This window comes from Physeter macrocephalus, chromosome 14 (genome assembly GCF_002837175.3).
Source record: "Physeter macrocephalus isolate SW-GA chromosome 14, ASM283717v5, whole genome shotgun sequence".
Taxonomy (NCBI): domain Eukaryota; kingdom Metazoa; phylum Chordata; class Mammalia; order Artiodactyla; family Physeteridae; genus Physeter; species Physeter macrocephalus.
Window position 1 is genome coordinate 38,982,418 of NC_041227.1, and position 14,499 is coordinate 38,996,916.

Genomic DNA, 14,499 nt, shown 5'->3' on the forward strand with positions numbered 1-14,499 from the left:
CCTCCCGGACCGGGGCACGAACCCGTGTCCCCTGCATCGGCAGGCAGACTCTCAACCACTGCGCCACCAGGGAAGCCCTCCTCTCAGATTTAATTGCATTTAATTCAATTGTAGTAAACACATACAAAATGTCAGTTACTGAGATAGCTGGGGATCTACAAGAGAATAAGCTACCTCCTGTGCCCTCAAGGAGCTGATAGACCAAGCGAGGAGACACACATTCTGCTATTTATGTAATAGCTATAAAATAATTTATAAGTATGGAATTAGTGTATAAACCAGAATATTGTGGGAACATAAAGAGACACTACTGTTCCCTATAAAGGTTGTGAATAGTTTTTTAGGGGAGAAAACATTTGAACTAGAAGTTGAAAAATGAGAAAGACCTTGCTCGGCAGAAAAGGAAAGGGGAGGCGTAGCTAGATATCCTTGGTAGAGAGTACTTTGCAGAGAAATCATGGTGTGTTTTAGGGGATCATGAGGATTTAGATGTGGCCTGATCAGATGTGTGAGGAGAAAGAATGGAGTGCTATGAGGTGGGGAGGGCAAATTGGAACCACATTTGTGAAGGGGCTAAAAGACCATAATTTGGAATTAAGGGTTTTGTAATGTGAATGTGGGGAATGGCAAATACTACTTTAGTAGGGAAGTAATAAAATCAGATTTTCATTTTAGGAAAATAAGTCTAGCAAAATAATTGATAATAGATTACAGAATTTTAAACTCTCATATTGAGTTTGTGCATATATAGTCTTTTTTTTGTCTTTCAAAGACATAACAATACTTTTAAGCACAGAATTGATACAATTGATATTACCACTGACGTTTTCTCTCATACATTTTTTTCGCCACAAATATAGCTGTGAAATCATATGAGATCATGTTTTAACCAATCAAAAATGTGTACACTTCCAGCTTCTGTTAATGACAGCTTGTATCACACTAGCCATCCCACCAACAGTATGTACAGATTCTTGGCAAAATACAAAAGCAATAACAAAAAGTATTTACTGGCACTAGAGAGCAACTAAAAGCAGGGAATCCTCTGAAAGAAGGAAACCATACTGGGTGAAATCTACATTTAAATACCTTTGACCCAGAGGACTGCTTCTACCCTACCTGGCACGTGGCTGATGGAGCTCAAACGAAAAGCAATAGGTTTATTGGCTCTAGGAATCAGAACTGAATCAGATTTGTCAGAATGACTAGGAATTGAGATAAAGACTCCAGAACAGGGACAGTCACAGAGGGGGAACCCCCAAATCTATAAATGAATAGCTCTTTAATCCTTGGCTAAGCCTTGAGCTGTGCTTGTGCAGGGAAAGACTCCATGGAGACGGGGAAGAAAACAAAAGCTGGAAGGCTGAACATACTGGGCAGAGCATTCATCATCTTCTCACTTTAGGGATATAGAGTTTAGAATTTTACTCCCGCAGATTAGAGGGAGTTGCCAAACAACTTGGGATTTCCACTGAAACCCCCAAAGGTCCATGCTTTAGGAGTAAAGACCACATCCAAGGACTAAGGGAAAAAGTGAAATAGACCAGCCTTAACAAAGCCTAAAACTAAGCCTCCTTATTACCTGGCAGTCATTTAACTACCTGCTGGGATAAATTTCAATACCATTTGGAGAAAGAAAATAAAATCTAAAGCCTCCCCAACATATTCACAATGTTCATATGCCATCAGCAATTATTAGACATGCAAAGAAAAGAGAAAATGTGACCCAGAGTCATATAAAAATCAGTCAATATAAACAGATTCATAGCTAACCTAGATATTGAAATTAGCAGATGGGGGACTTTAAAATTACTATGTGAAATCTGTTAATGCATTTACATGAAAAGATGGATATAATAGGTTAAGAGATGGGATATTCCAGGAGTGCTATGAAAACTGTAAGAAGAAGAACCGAATGAAAATCACAAGAACTGAAAAAATAAAATATCTGAAATTTAAAAAAATTCTATGGAACTAATAGTACTTTTAACATAACTCAGTAATAAAAAAGACAATAAAAATTAGCAAAAGACATGGACAGACACTTCCAAAAAGAATGTATATAAATGGCCAATAATCACTTGGCAAGATACTTAACACCATTAATCACCAGGGAAATGCAAATTGAAATCACGAGATACCTCTTTACGTCTATTAGGATTGCTAAAATTAAATAGGCTGACAACACCAAAAGACTGCCAAAATTTGAACTCTCATATGTTGCTGGGGGTATATGTAAATTGGTATAATCACTTGGGAAAACTGTATGTTAGTTCTTTAAAAAGGAAAACATATACCAACCCAGCAATTTTACTCATAGGTGTTTGTCCAATGGAAATGAAAACATATGGCCACAAAAGGATTTGTATAAATGTGAAGATTTATTCATAAGAGCTAACAATATAAATCCTCCAATATCCATTCACAGATGAATGGATAAAGAAATTATGGTATATTCAACAATGGAATATTACTCAGGAATGAAAAGGAATGAAATACTATATTAATACATGCAACAACACAGGTGAATCTCAAAAAATATGCTGAGCAAAAGAAGCTAGCCCCATCCTCCATCTCTTATATGAAGTTTGAGATTATATAATAGGCAAAACTTAGCTAAGGTGGCTGAAATCGGAACATGGGCTCCCTCTGGGTGGTGAGAGGGGAAATTGGATGGAAAGGGTACAGAAGAAGTTTTGGGGTTGATGGAGACACTTTGTATCTTTATTGGCATCATTGCTACATGAGTATATACATTTGTTAAAACTCATCAAAACTGCACTTAAAATCTGTGCATTTGATTGCATGTACATTATAACTCAGAGACAGAATTGATGGGAATTAAAAAGTAATGTAATATAGTGGTTCAACATGCCACATGCAAGAATTGAGGTGAGGCTGCCTGGATTCAAGTCCCAGAGGCAGTGAGCTATGGCAGTTCAGAGTATGGATGCTCCATTAGACAGGCCCGGGGTTTTGAAATCACATTGCCAATATTTTGTGAATGTAGGCAAGTTACTAAGCTCTTCTAAGCTCCTATAAAATGGAGAGTATAAAATTAGTGTGTACCTTATACGGTTGTCCTCAGTATAGTGCCTGGCACATGGATGCACTCAGTACATTTAAGCTGTAGTCATTATTATTAAATAACGTCAGCTAGACTTTCATTGCCCTAATGCAGTCGTGAATGCTGGTATAACCATGAAGATTTTGAAAATCAGATATTTACAAACTGCATTAGGCTGCAATCTAAATAATGCAGACAATATTTAACAGCATATGATTAAGTATGCTAGCAAATCCTATTTTAGTTATCCATTTCAAACTAATGATCTCTTTGCCAAGAAAAAAATACTCACTTTAAAATACTCTTCTTGTTGCTCTTGTAAAAAAATTTAAACAGAGAAATTAGGACCTAATTTTTTTTCTTAACAGTTTCACCTTCTGTTTCCCATCCTATACTCACTTTTTATGTTTTGGTGCCTATCTTTCCAGTACACATACATGTATATGTGTGTAAGTGTGTATGTGTATAACTGTAAACAAAATTGTGACTCTACATAAAAATTATATATACTATATATACATATATATTATATATATTTTAAACCTGGCATTTCACTTAGAAATCTTTTCATATTTAATACTGACTCTATTTACATATAAAATTGGCCTGTTCTTTTTAACAACTACATAATAGTTCACAAAGTAAAATTGCTATGTGAAAGAGTGAACAAAATTTATCAACCATTTTTGTAAGAGAAAAATTATATGTGTGAGTGTGTGTGTGTATAACCAGTGAAAGAGTGAACATCAGAATGTTGAAAAATTCTCTAGGTGGGAGGGCAAATGGTAGTTTTCATATTCTTCTTGCTTCTCTATATTTTTCATTTTTATATAAGAAAAATACTTACATTAAAATTTACACAAAACTTTCATCTAAGGAGTTTAAGATAATAACTACCATCAGTGGGGCACATAACATTGTATTAAACACTTTGCTGGTGCTTCTCAGGCATTATACTATTCAGATTCCATGCATAACCCTGTTAGTAAAGCCATTATTGACACTAATTTCTAAGGAAACTGGGGCTTGAGCAGCGTATGGCTGGTAAAGGTAGAGTCTGGATTTCAACCTAGGTTTTTGGAAATACTGTAGTCTAGAGTTGTCTGGAATGAATTCATTTTGTTGTGAGGGTCTCTGAGACCCAGGTTTATTCTCAAATTTTACAGGTATGCAAATGGTGATGTAGTAAAGCCCAGATGAGCTTGTTTCCCTAGGAAACTTGTTCAGCCAAAAGTGATGTTTCCACACCAGCTGATGGTAGCAGAGGCCATTAGACAGGTTACATGTCCCTCAGTGACAACTTCCCACTCATTATCCAGCTTTCTCACAAAATTAATAATAATAATAAAAATAAAACAGTGATCAATTACATGGTGTTATGGACTGTGGAGGGGGGGGTCTTCAGACCACTAATATCTTGGTCTGTTTTCACAGCCCAGATTACTATTACTCTCTCTTTCTGTCTTCTAACCCTTTGTTTCAGAGTCTTGCATTTCTTCTGTGTCCAAGGGCTCATTCATTAACTACTAAATTATGTGCATATGGTCTTGTAGCCCTCCAGCTGTGTGCTCGCTCCCAATCTAGTCAAATAAAGTTTTAATTTCCAGTGGCATCAGGTGTGCATTTTCAAAAGGTGATTCTCACCGTGAGGGGCAGACATGAGGTAGGGGCAGGGAGGAGAGCCAGAGGGCTGATGAGACCCTGTTTTGGGGAGAGGCAGAGCCTGCTCGGTTAGCAGAGCTGGAACAGGAGTGGTGGAGGTTCTGTTTTCATCCATGTCAAGTGAGTGAGGGGTGGTCTTCCTTCCGGGTGTTTTTCAAGACCTAAGCTAACCTCACCCCTCATCGAGCCCCCGGTCAGATACCCTGCAGACACCTACTGCATTTGTGTCCTGCCACTGAGGGCAGAGGAACTTAGAGGTCTGGTTCTTACTTTGAGAGCTTCACTCTGAGTTTTGCAGTGACTGCAGATGTTCTAGAGCGCCTTTCTCACTTGCTTCTCGACGTTTCTTTCTTCTATAACCTGTGGTGTGTCAGAGGCAGCATTTACCACCTCGGACATAGAATTGTTAGCATTTCTTCCCAATTCTGTGTTAGGAGACATGGAGTTGATAGCTTGAAATAGACATGGTGGAAATATTTACCCAATTGAAGTTGGAAAAGGCTACATAATCAGGACTCCCCCACCTCTAAAGAACCTGTTGTTTAACATTTAGCTGCACACTGTTTCTGTAACCCTTCCCCTCCTGCTCACCACACAAACCAAAGGGAGAGAGAGAGAAAGAGAGAAGAAAACCATGTTTAAGGGATTGAATACCATGGATTTTCTTCCATGGGATAATGTTGATTTCTAAAAGGAAAAACTTGAGTTCCTTTTCTTTCCCTATCCCAAGTTTTGCATTTATTTCCAAAAGGCCAAATATGGGCTAACTTTTTTCTCTCTCCTCCAGTGGATGGCTGTATTCACAGAGCAGCTGGCCCCTGTTTGCTCGCTGAATGTCGTAACCTGAACGGCTGTGAAACTGGACATGCAAAAATCACGTGTGGCTATGACCTGCCTGCAAAATGTGAGTACAGCTCTTTTGAACACTTTCAAAATCAGATGAGCACTCTTACCTTGTTTTAGTCCTCAAGTAGGTAACTGGAAGAGGAAGTGGTAGCAGTGGTATTTAATTATATGTGCTTTTATTCAGCTTTTGTACATGGTAATGAAATGTGTTTTCCAAATACGTCTCCAAATATATAAATGTGCGATGTTTAATCGTAGGTGATTTTTGCTCGGATCTTTGACAGAGGGTCTCTGAAACAGAGCAATAAAAATATGAGCAAAATATACCTTATAGTATTTAAGTGCCGTGGAGTGACAGCTTCTAGTAATGATGCCAATTTCTTATTCCTTGTCCAGGTTTCTTGATTGTGGATGTGTTTAGAGCAAAGGAGATCAAAGTGATGTATTGTGTTTTCAGCTGCCATGTAAAGGCTGATTGGCAATTACAGCCGAGGCATCTGTCACACTTGGCTTTCAGGAAAAGGCATTGGAATGTGGTTGTCAGAGTGAGAATGTATTTGCTCTTTGAATGTGGAATGGTCAAATTTTCCATTATATTTGAATGGAGAGAAGTATTGCATTTGATTGACCTTGTTGCTTAGTCATTTAGCCAACTGGGTGGGGTGATGTGGAGTAAAAATACTGAAAGAGAAGCTGGTTAAAGGCACAGATGTTTTTTTATCGCACAATCTTCTGGGGTTGGGGGGTGGAGGTAGAGGGTTTCATTGCACCATTAAGTCATGCATTGATCTGGAAATTGGGAAACCAATTAGTTGTTTATTCTATTCACCTGCTTTATATGATACCTCCTGGTGAATACATTTTTTGTAAAAGTGAAGCTGATTTTTTTTTTTTCTGTTTTAGTAGTGGAGAATATGTGACTAAAAAGAGTCAAATCATGGGCCAAATGGCCCTCAGTCCTACTTGGAATATATATTTATGTCAAATAAAGTCCTTTGTGTGTAATGGTGTTTCGAGCACCTCTCCCTCCGACTCAGAGGCGCTGAGTGTTAAAGGTGGTTTCCCTTTCCAGGATTATATGGCTCCATGTTTACCAAGATTGGTCATTCTTCCTGCTTACCACCATACTACCTCTGTGATACATAATAGTTGACAGATTCCACCCTGAAGACAAGCAGATTATTGATGATTTTCAGATTTAAGGTGTCTGTCCTTAAACCTAGTCTCCTATTGATTCACTACTTTCTTTCTTATGAATTAAAGCACAAATCAAAAATTTTTCAACTCTGAAATTTCTGAAGACAGATAACCTCAGAATCATTAAATATGACCAAATAAAATGGTGGCTGTGCTGTATGGATTGACACCATGGTGATTTTGTTTCATGCGCTTGCTCCTGTTTGACATCCCTCTGTAGGAGCTTCCTTTGATCGTCATTCAGCTCAGTTCAGGGCTGTTGAAGGCTTGTACACCACCAGGCACTGAGGTACAAAGATCAATCTATACCTGTGCTTGAGAAATTCCATGATTGGAATTCCTGGGCATCCTGGGGCAAGTGAGTCTTTGTGGGACAAGGACTCCAGCCATGGAAAGTCAATCCACAGAACTCAGTACAGAATCTGTGTGAGCTGAGCTACTGAATCGGATGACACACATTCAAGTCACTGTGCACCAGCCCACAGGGCACATCTGGTAAAAAAGTCATCCAGCAGGATAGGAATTCCCAGACTAGAACGGCAGTGCCACCTCAAGAAAGTCACAAACATGGAGTATTTGTGAATAGATCTTGGTATTTCTCTGTTTAATGAGATTAATGACTTATATTAAAAACATAAAGAAAAACAATGAAAGCAATAAGGAATGAGTAATAATCACTTACATTTTGCATACCACTTTGTAGTATGTCACAGTACTTTCACAAAGCCTTGTATTTTAAATTATATTTTATAAACACTGTGTATGTTCATTTTCCCTTTTCCTATCCCTGAGAGATCTTTTTCTTTCTCATCAATTTGGTTCATCCATTTCAGACTCATTAACAATCCACAGATGTGCTTTTGTAGAGAGAGAATGAAAAGGGAGCTCATTACATACTGTTTGGGTCATTTTCCCCCTGCATATTTAATAATTCCATGACAGTTTGACAGCAGAATCTAGTTCCTATTTGTCCTCTGTGACAGCGGTTTTATCATTTAAGGTACTAAAGCCAGCCATCCAGTCACCAGTGATAATATCTTCGCGCATCAGCAATTTGTTTGGAAAATGCTGTTGTCTGGGTTACAGACAAACTTGGTAATTTTGGACTGGTCTTTGCTTCTTTCATGCTTGCTAAACTAATTTATTCATAAATGCTTGTATTTGAATTACTTATACTTAGAGTCTGTATTCTGTGATTCATCATGATCAGTGGAATGATAAGCCTCAAAGATTTAGTGTTTCTTCACTGCTTGGATATTTTGAATGATGTCTTTTGATGTGGAATAGCCGATCATTCTTTTCAGAAGTAATCTTAAGAGTGGAAAGAATATTGGCCAATATTTCACGGAAGGCTTTTGGTAAAGAAATGACTTAGAAAGTGGACTAAGGACTGTTTATACAATTTGATCTTTTGGTATGTCCTCTTTTACAATATTAAATTTTTTTTGGATTCATAATAAAATTTAGATTTCTATAGATTTCTAGAAGCTTGTCAACCTGTTGGATGTTTCTGTTCATGCTCTCATCATTCTACCAGAGGGTCAGCTTCATGTGGGTGAGGCTTGTCTGTCTCAGTCATGATCCTAATGTCAATATCTAGCATATGTGCTGAATTAATGAATGAGTGATCAAATGAATTGTTTCAGACAGTTTCACCTGGCAAATAGATTTTTGCCTGTTGCTTCTACTTCTAATTCTTTCCCTCCTTCACTCCACTCTGCCCAGTCCTGTAGATTAATATTCTTAAATCCAGAGTCCCTGTAATTGTCCACAAGGCTCTAGACGTGTGACCCTCTCTACCTCCTCCTGTCCTCTCCCTCACTCACACGGGCTGCTTTGCTGGATCTTTGATGCCTTTGCATTAGCGTTCCCTCTGCCTGGAATTCTAGTCTTCCAGACACCTGCGTGTTTTGCTCCCTCACCTACTGTGCTTCAAATCCTTGCTCAGATGTCCCCTCAGGTGTCATCCTAACCAACCTATTTTTAATTGCTTCTCTGCTTTATTTTTAATTGCTTATCTATAGCATTTAACATTCAAATACACAGTATCATTTACTTATTTATTTTGTTTCTTGTCTGTCTCCCCATACCAGAATGAGGGCAGAGCTTTTTTTCTGCATCTTTTTCATTTACTGTTGTAAAAAATACTTAGAAAAATGTATGACTTAGAAAAATGCTTGACACATTATAGGGGTTCAAAAAATATTTGTCGAATGAATGAATAAAATCTAACTCTACTCCTCTCCGAATCCTTCAGTGGGTTTTTCCTCAAACACAGACTTGTTAACCTGATTATCTTTAGCCTTCCATGATTTACTGTTCTGTCTTGAGCTACTTACAACCTTTTATATGATCTGAATTGCTCAGAATGGCATATCTGTACATGGGCTCTGTATTGCGGGCTTTCTAGAAAATTCTGTCTTTCTTCCTTTCTACTTCCAGACTCAGCTCAAATATCACTTCTGCCATAAAACAACTCAACTAAAAGTGCCTTCTTTTGCCTCAAAATCCAGAAAACTGCATGTTAATGTGCTGAGGGTCCTTTTTACTTGCTACATTTTATTGTTATAGATGCAAACTTTCCACCTTTCTAGAAGTCCCTTGTTTATAATGTATACTGGAGAATGAATATCTGTCAAATGAATTAGTTGTTAAAGGTGGAGATTGGTTGATAATTGCTGGCAGGGGGGGATGTAAAAAACATATATTAATATTTCTAAGAAATTATGAAATCAGTGATAGATATCCATTGTGTTTTTTATTTTTTAAATTTTATTTACTTTATTTTTTGGCTGCATTGGGTCTTCGTTGCTGAGTGCAGGCTTCCTCTAGTTGTGGCGAGTGGGGGCTACTCTTTGTTGTGGTGCACAGGCTTCTCATTGCGGTGGCTTCTCTTGTTGCGGAGCATGGGCTCTAGGCGCGCGGGCTTCAGTAGTTGCAGCATGTGGGCTCAGTAGTTGTGGCTTGCAGGCTCTAGAGCACAGGCTCAGTAGTTGTGGCACACGGGCTTAGCTGCTCTGCGGCATGTGGGATCTTCCCCAACCAGGGCTCGAACCCCGGTCCCCTGCATTGGCAGGTGGATTCTTAACCACTGTGCCACCCGGAAAGTCCCCCACTGTGTTTATTAAATCATATTTTAACGTACATCTAATTCCAAAGTCTCTTGTCTAAGAAATTTACTCTTTTTTTTTAATTGAAATATAGTTGATTTACAATGTTGCCTTAGTTTCAGGTATACAGCAAAGTTATTCAGTTATATATATATATATATATATATATATATATATATATATATATAAATATTCTTTTTCAGATTCTTTTCCATTATAGGGTATTACAAGGTATTGAATATAGTTCCCTGTGCTATACGGTAGGTCCTTGTCGTGTATTTTATATACAGTAGTGTGTATCTGTTAATCCCAAACTCCTAGTTTATTACTGCCCCCCACCCCACTGCCCTTTCCCCTTTGGTAACCGTAAGTTTGTTTTCTATGTCTCTGAGTCTGTTTCTGTTTTGCAGATAAGTTCATTTGTATCATTTTAAGAAATATACTCTTAATGGACCTTCTCCTAAAAGTGAGCAAATAAAAATAAAGAAGCCATATCAACTTTACTTAATGATTTTCAGCATAGCTCACATGTCTATTCTATTTCTTGGGAATGCTCCACTTTTAGGCTTTAGGGCTGAATAATCATCAAAGATAAGTGGAAAATATGTTAAATTTGTGTATATAAAATGGTGGAACCTGTTTCTTTTATTCCTTCTATTTAATCTTTGTAAGACATCAAAGTGTACAACTCACAGTTTTTTATTAATCATTTGAAAGGAAACTCTAAGGTGAGAGACCGTAGCATAACATGTTTGAATATCATAGAGAGGTGGGAATCAGAATCCTTATTTTATTCCCAGGTGCAATAATAATCAGATGATAGTAGCTTAAAAGGTACTGTTGATAATAATTAGTACTTCTCTTGTGCCCTTCATCAAGAAATCGTAGTACTTTGAGACATTAGGTCATTAGTCCTTTTGAAATTTCTGGGAGAACTGACATGGCAATATTTTCTTCCAACACAGAGAGAAATTCAGGTACAGAGAGGTTAAACCTGTTGCTTGCGATAACAAACCAAGTCTGTATTAGAGACACGGCAGTGACCAAGTAAGTTTTCCTGAGATAGGGAGAGAGTCCGTGACAAGTGTTGGCCAGTCCTGCTGCCTGTTTTTGTAAATAAAAATTTATCAGAATGCAGCTGGGCCCATTTGTTTACATATTGTCTATGGCTACTTTGATGTGACAGAATTGAATGGTTGCAACCAGGATTGTATGGCCACAAGCCTGAAACGTTACTATCTGGCCCTTTGCTGAAAAAGTTTGCCAACAACTGGTCTCTGACAATCCTTTTTATAAAGGAGGAAGCTGAGATTTATAGAGGTTAAATATTTATTGAATTTTAATGAATGTATGTGACTTACTCAGATCACTATTGACAAAAGTGAGATTAAAATACCTGCCATCTCTTTCTTGGGACAGTCCTTGCTTCTTTTGCCTCAACAGAACATCACTTTGGGAGGATGATCTGAAGCCTTTTAAATCTTTCAAATTATAAGACCACCTTGGGGAAAAAAATGCCTGGGAAAAAATGGTCATTTTTCTCAACAGGGTCAGAATTGGAAAATGAATAAGTCAAGTCCCTGAAGGGAGAGTTAATTCAAACCACCAGAGTATTAGGCGATACATCTTTATTCCTTGCTTCCTCCGGTGGTGTTAGTCAGTGTACTGAAAGGGAGCCTGTAGCCCTGAGGAGATTCAGTTTCTAGAGTAGGCAACTCATAAGATGGCTTTGAGTTAGTTCTCTGCAAAACACTGCAAAACATGACCTGATTTCAGCCACCATGGCTCCCCCAGCAGGTGTCTGATTGTGAAGGCAGTGGAGAGGGCATGCTGCTAAGAGTGTGAATGCCAGTCTCTGATGGAAACCTGAGGGCCCTCATGAGCCCCTTCCAAAATTAAATGACTTACATTCCATCAAGAGAAAAATGGCTTTTGAAGAACATAAAAGCACCTTCCTTCCTGAAGAGAGAGATGAGAGTTTTCCTCCTAAAATCAACTCTGATTGGCTCATTTCCCTTAAGTGCTTTAGGAATTTAATTTCTATCTGAATCTATTTCTTTATAGTCACCACCCCTTTCATTTATATTAAGGGGTTTTGTATAGTTTATCTCCTTAGTGATCCTCATGATGAGTGTGGAAAGTGAGAAGGACAGAAGGTTCTCATAATGGGCTACCTGGAGAAGCAGTAGCAACATCTCCTGGGAATTGGTTAGAGATGTAGACTCTGGTGCCCCACCCCAGACCTACTGAATCAGAAACTCTGTGGTTGAACAAGCTCTCATATGTTTCAGCGTGAGAACCATGACCTAGACAGTGGTGTAATTCAGGGCAGAATCCTTGTCTTTTGATTCCTCGCCCAGCGCATAACACAGGCATCCTTTTGGGTCACAGATTAAGGCTTTCTTTGATGAGACTTTTGACGTGCTCTTCTTTTCCTTTGTGGCATTTACACACTTAGTGATGGTATCTATATTTGTTTGTTTACTTGTTTATTGCCTGTCTTCTCAAACAGGATAACAGTTTAAGGAGAGCAGAAGTCACATCAGTCTCATTCACCCCTGGAATCCTTAGGATCTAACATAATACCCAGTTCAGAGTTGGAGGCTTTCAGTACATATTTACTAGAGGAATTAATGAAAGGATTGTCTTTGTCATTCTCATAGTTGCACTGCCAGGAACCAACCAAGAGAACACTCCAGATAAGCCTACATGATTCCAGAAATCTGCAGAGCTAGGACCGCTGCCTCTTGTGGTAGCATCTCTGTTACCCTGTCACCCAGCACGCTGCTTGTTCAAAGATTCTAGCACCGCAAGACAGCACAGGGGCACAATTGGCTTAATTTGTCCACATGGTACACATATAACCTACACTTAGATTATGTTCTTTCATTTTTTTTCATTTTGATTTGACTCATTTTGGTAACATAGATTCCATCCCCAAGTAGCTTTGTGATAAAATAGCTAAAAATCCTAATAGTAAATAATGTCTTTTAAAAATGTCTACATTTTGGAAGCAGCTAGGTATTTACATTGTTGCATTACTGGCTGAGTGTAGAATAAATGCCTGTACTTGGCTTGCACTATTTGACATCTTAGCAGGCCTTCAGAGGACACTGTCCATACCTTCTTTTTCCTATGTGATCAATAGGAAATAACAGTGTAAATCAATTCTGAGAAATAATGTAAATGGACTCTCCAAGGCAATTCCCGCTGTGAAATAAGTAGTTAGCGTTGACACTGGTATTAACCGCAGGGGGAGTAATCAGCCTTTGGATGTGCTTAATCAGAGTTATCAGCTAAGATTTAAAAGGAGCTACTGTTGCACAGGATTTAAAAGATGAACATTTGAAGGTGTTCTCATAAATTAAAGCCATCAGAATTGCTTTGAGTAATTTAGGATGCTTTGAGTTCAGGCACAAGCAAACAGGAAAGGTTAATCTCAGAGCCATGGTAGTTAATGTGCAGGAACAGCAGAATACATTTATTGAAATAAGCAGCAGATACTGAGCTAAATGAAGATTTTCCTCCAGTGCTAAAATGTTCCTTGAGTTATTACTAACATATATGATTCAAATAAAAAGTGGGTAGACTTATTAACTATCCTTGCAATTAATCACTAATCCCAAAGATTAAATATTAGACCACTTCATGGCTTGATTAGAGGTGTTTTCAGTTGAAAATATTGATGGGACCAAGCTCTGCACTATGGAATAAAATATTGATTCTAGGTCAAGTACACTAACTGTCAAGGTAGAAGGTCCGTGGAGAAGTCCTGAATCCAGGATATTCTAATTGTTTGGTCAAGCCCTCTGAGCCTGGGTTTCCTCATCCATGATTAGCTGGGGGTGGGCATATCTACCTTAGGCAAGTTTGTTAAAGAGTAGACACAGAACCACTTTTTAATAGTGTTAAGACATAGAGCTATAAGATTCTATTATTACTTGGAAAATACTTCCCATACCTCATTAACTTATTCAATCTATGTTTATTGACGCTTTCTCTGGGCTTGAGTGCTCTTCTAGAGTGTAGAAAACTACAGTGAAGAAGATAGCCAAGGCCCTGTCCTCTTCGATCTTAGGTCCCAGCAGAGAGAGGCAGAAAATAAAGACATGCACGTAAAAGCAGAGCCTCTCAGATGATGGTAAGGGCTATGAGGAAAATAAAAAGTTCTGAGAGAATGGACAGTGGAGTGAGGGGACTCCTTTTCCATGGTGGTCAGGGAGGGCCTCCCCGGGGATGTGATGCCTGAGCTGAGAGCCATGTAGCTATCTGGGGAGAAAGTCATTGCTGGCATAGGGAAAGCACTTTACCACTGGGTTAAGAAAAATCACCTTGCCTGATGTGTAAAACAAGATAGTTCATTAATTTTTCTTTCTTTCTTTTTTTTAACATCTTTATTGGAGTATAATTGCTTTACAATGGTGTGTTAGTTTCTGCTGTATAACAAAGTGAATCAGCTATGCATATACATATATCCCCATATCTACTCCCTCTTGCGTCTCCCTCCCTCCCTCCCTATCCCACCCCTCTAGGTGGCCACAAAGCACTGAGCTGATCTCCCTGTGCTATGCGGCTGCTTCCCACTAGCTATTTTACATTTGGTAGTGTATATAAGTC

At 38.4% G+C, this 14,499-nt stretch overlaps 1 protein-coding gene across 3 annotated transcripts in view; it reads left to right on the plus strand.

The window, feature by feature from the left end:
* The window catches only part of MACROD2 (mono-ADP ribosylhydrolase 2), a 2,044,226-nt gene that overhangs the window by 653,245 nt on the left and 1,376,482 nt on the right, over positions 1 to 14,499 (plus strand). For all 3 annotated transcript variants that reach the window (XM_028499297.2, XM_028499299.2, XM_028499300.1), the window contains exon 5: positions 5,517 to 5,633. In XM_028499297.2, coding sequence (XP_028355098.1) covers positions 5,517 to 5,633 — 117 coding nt within the window. The remainder of the gene's footprint in view (positions 1 to 5,516; positions 5,634 to 14,499) is intronic.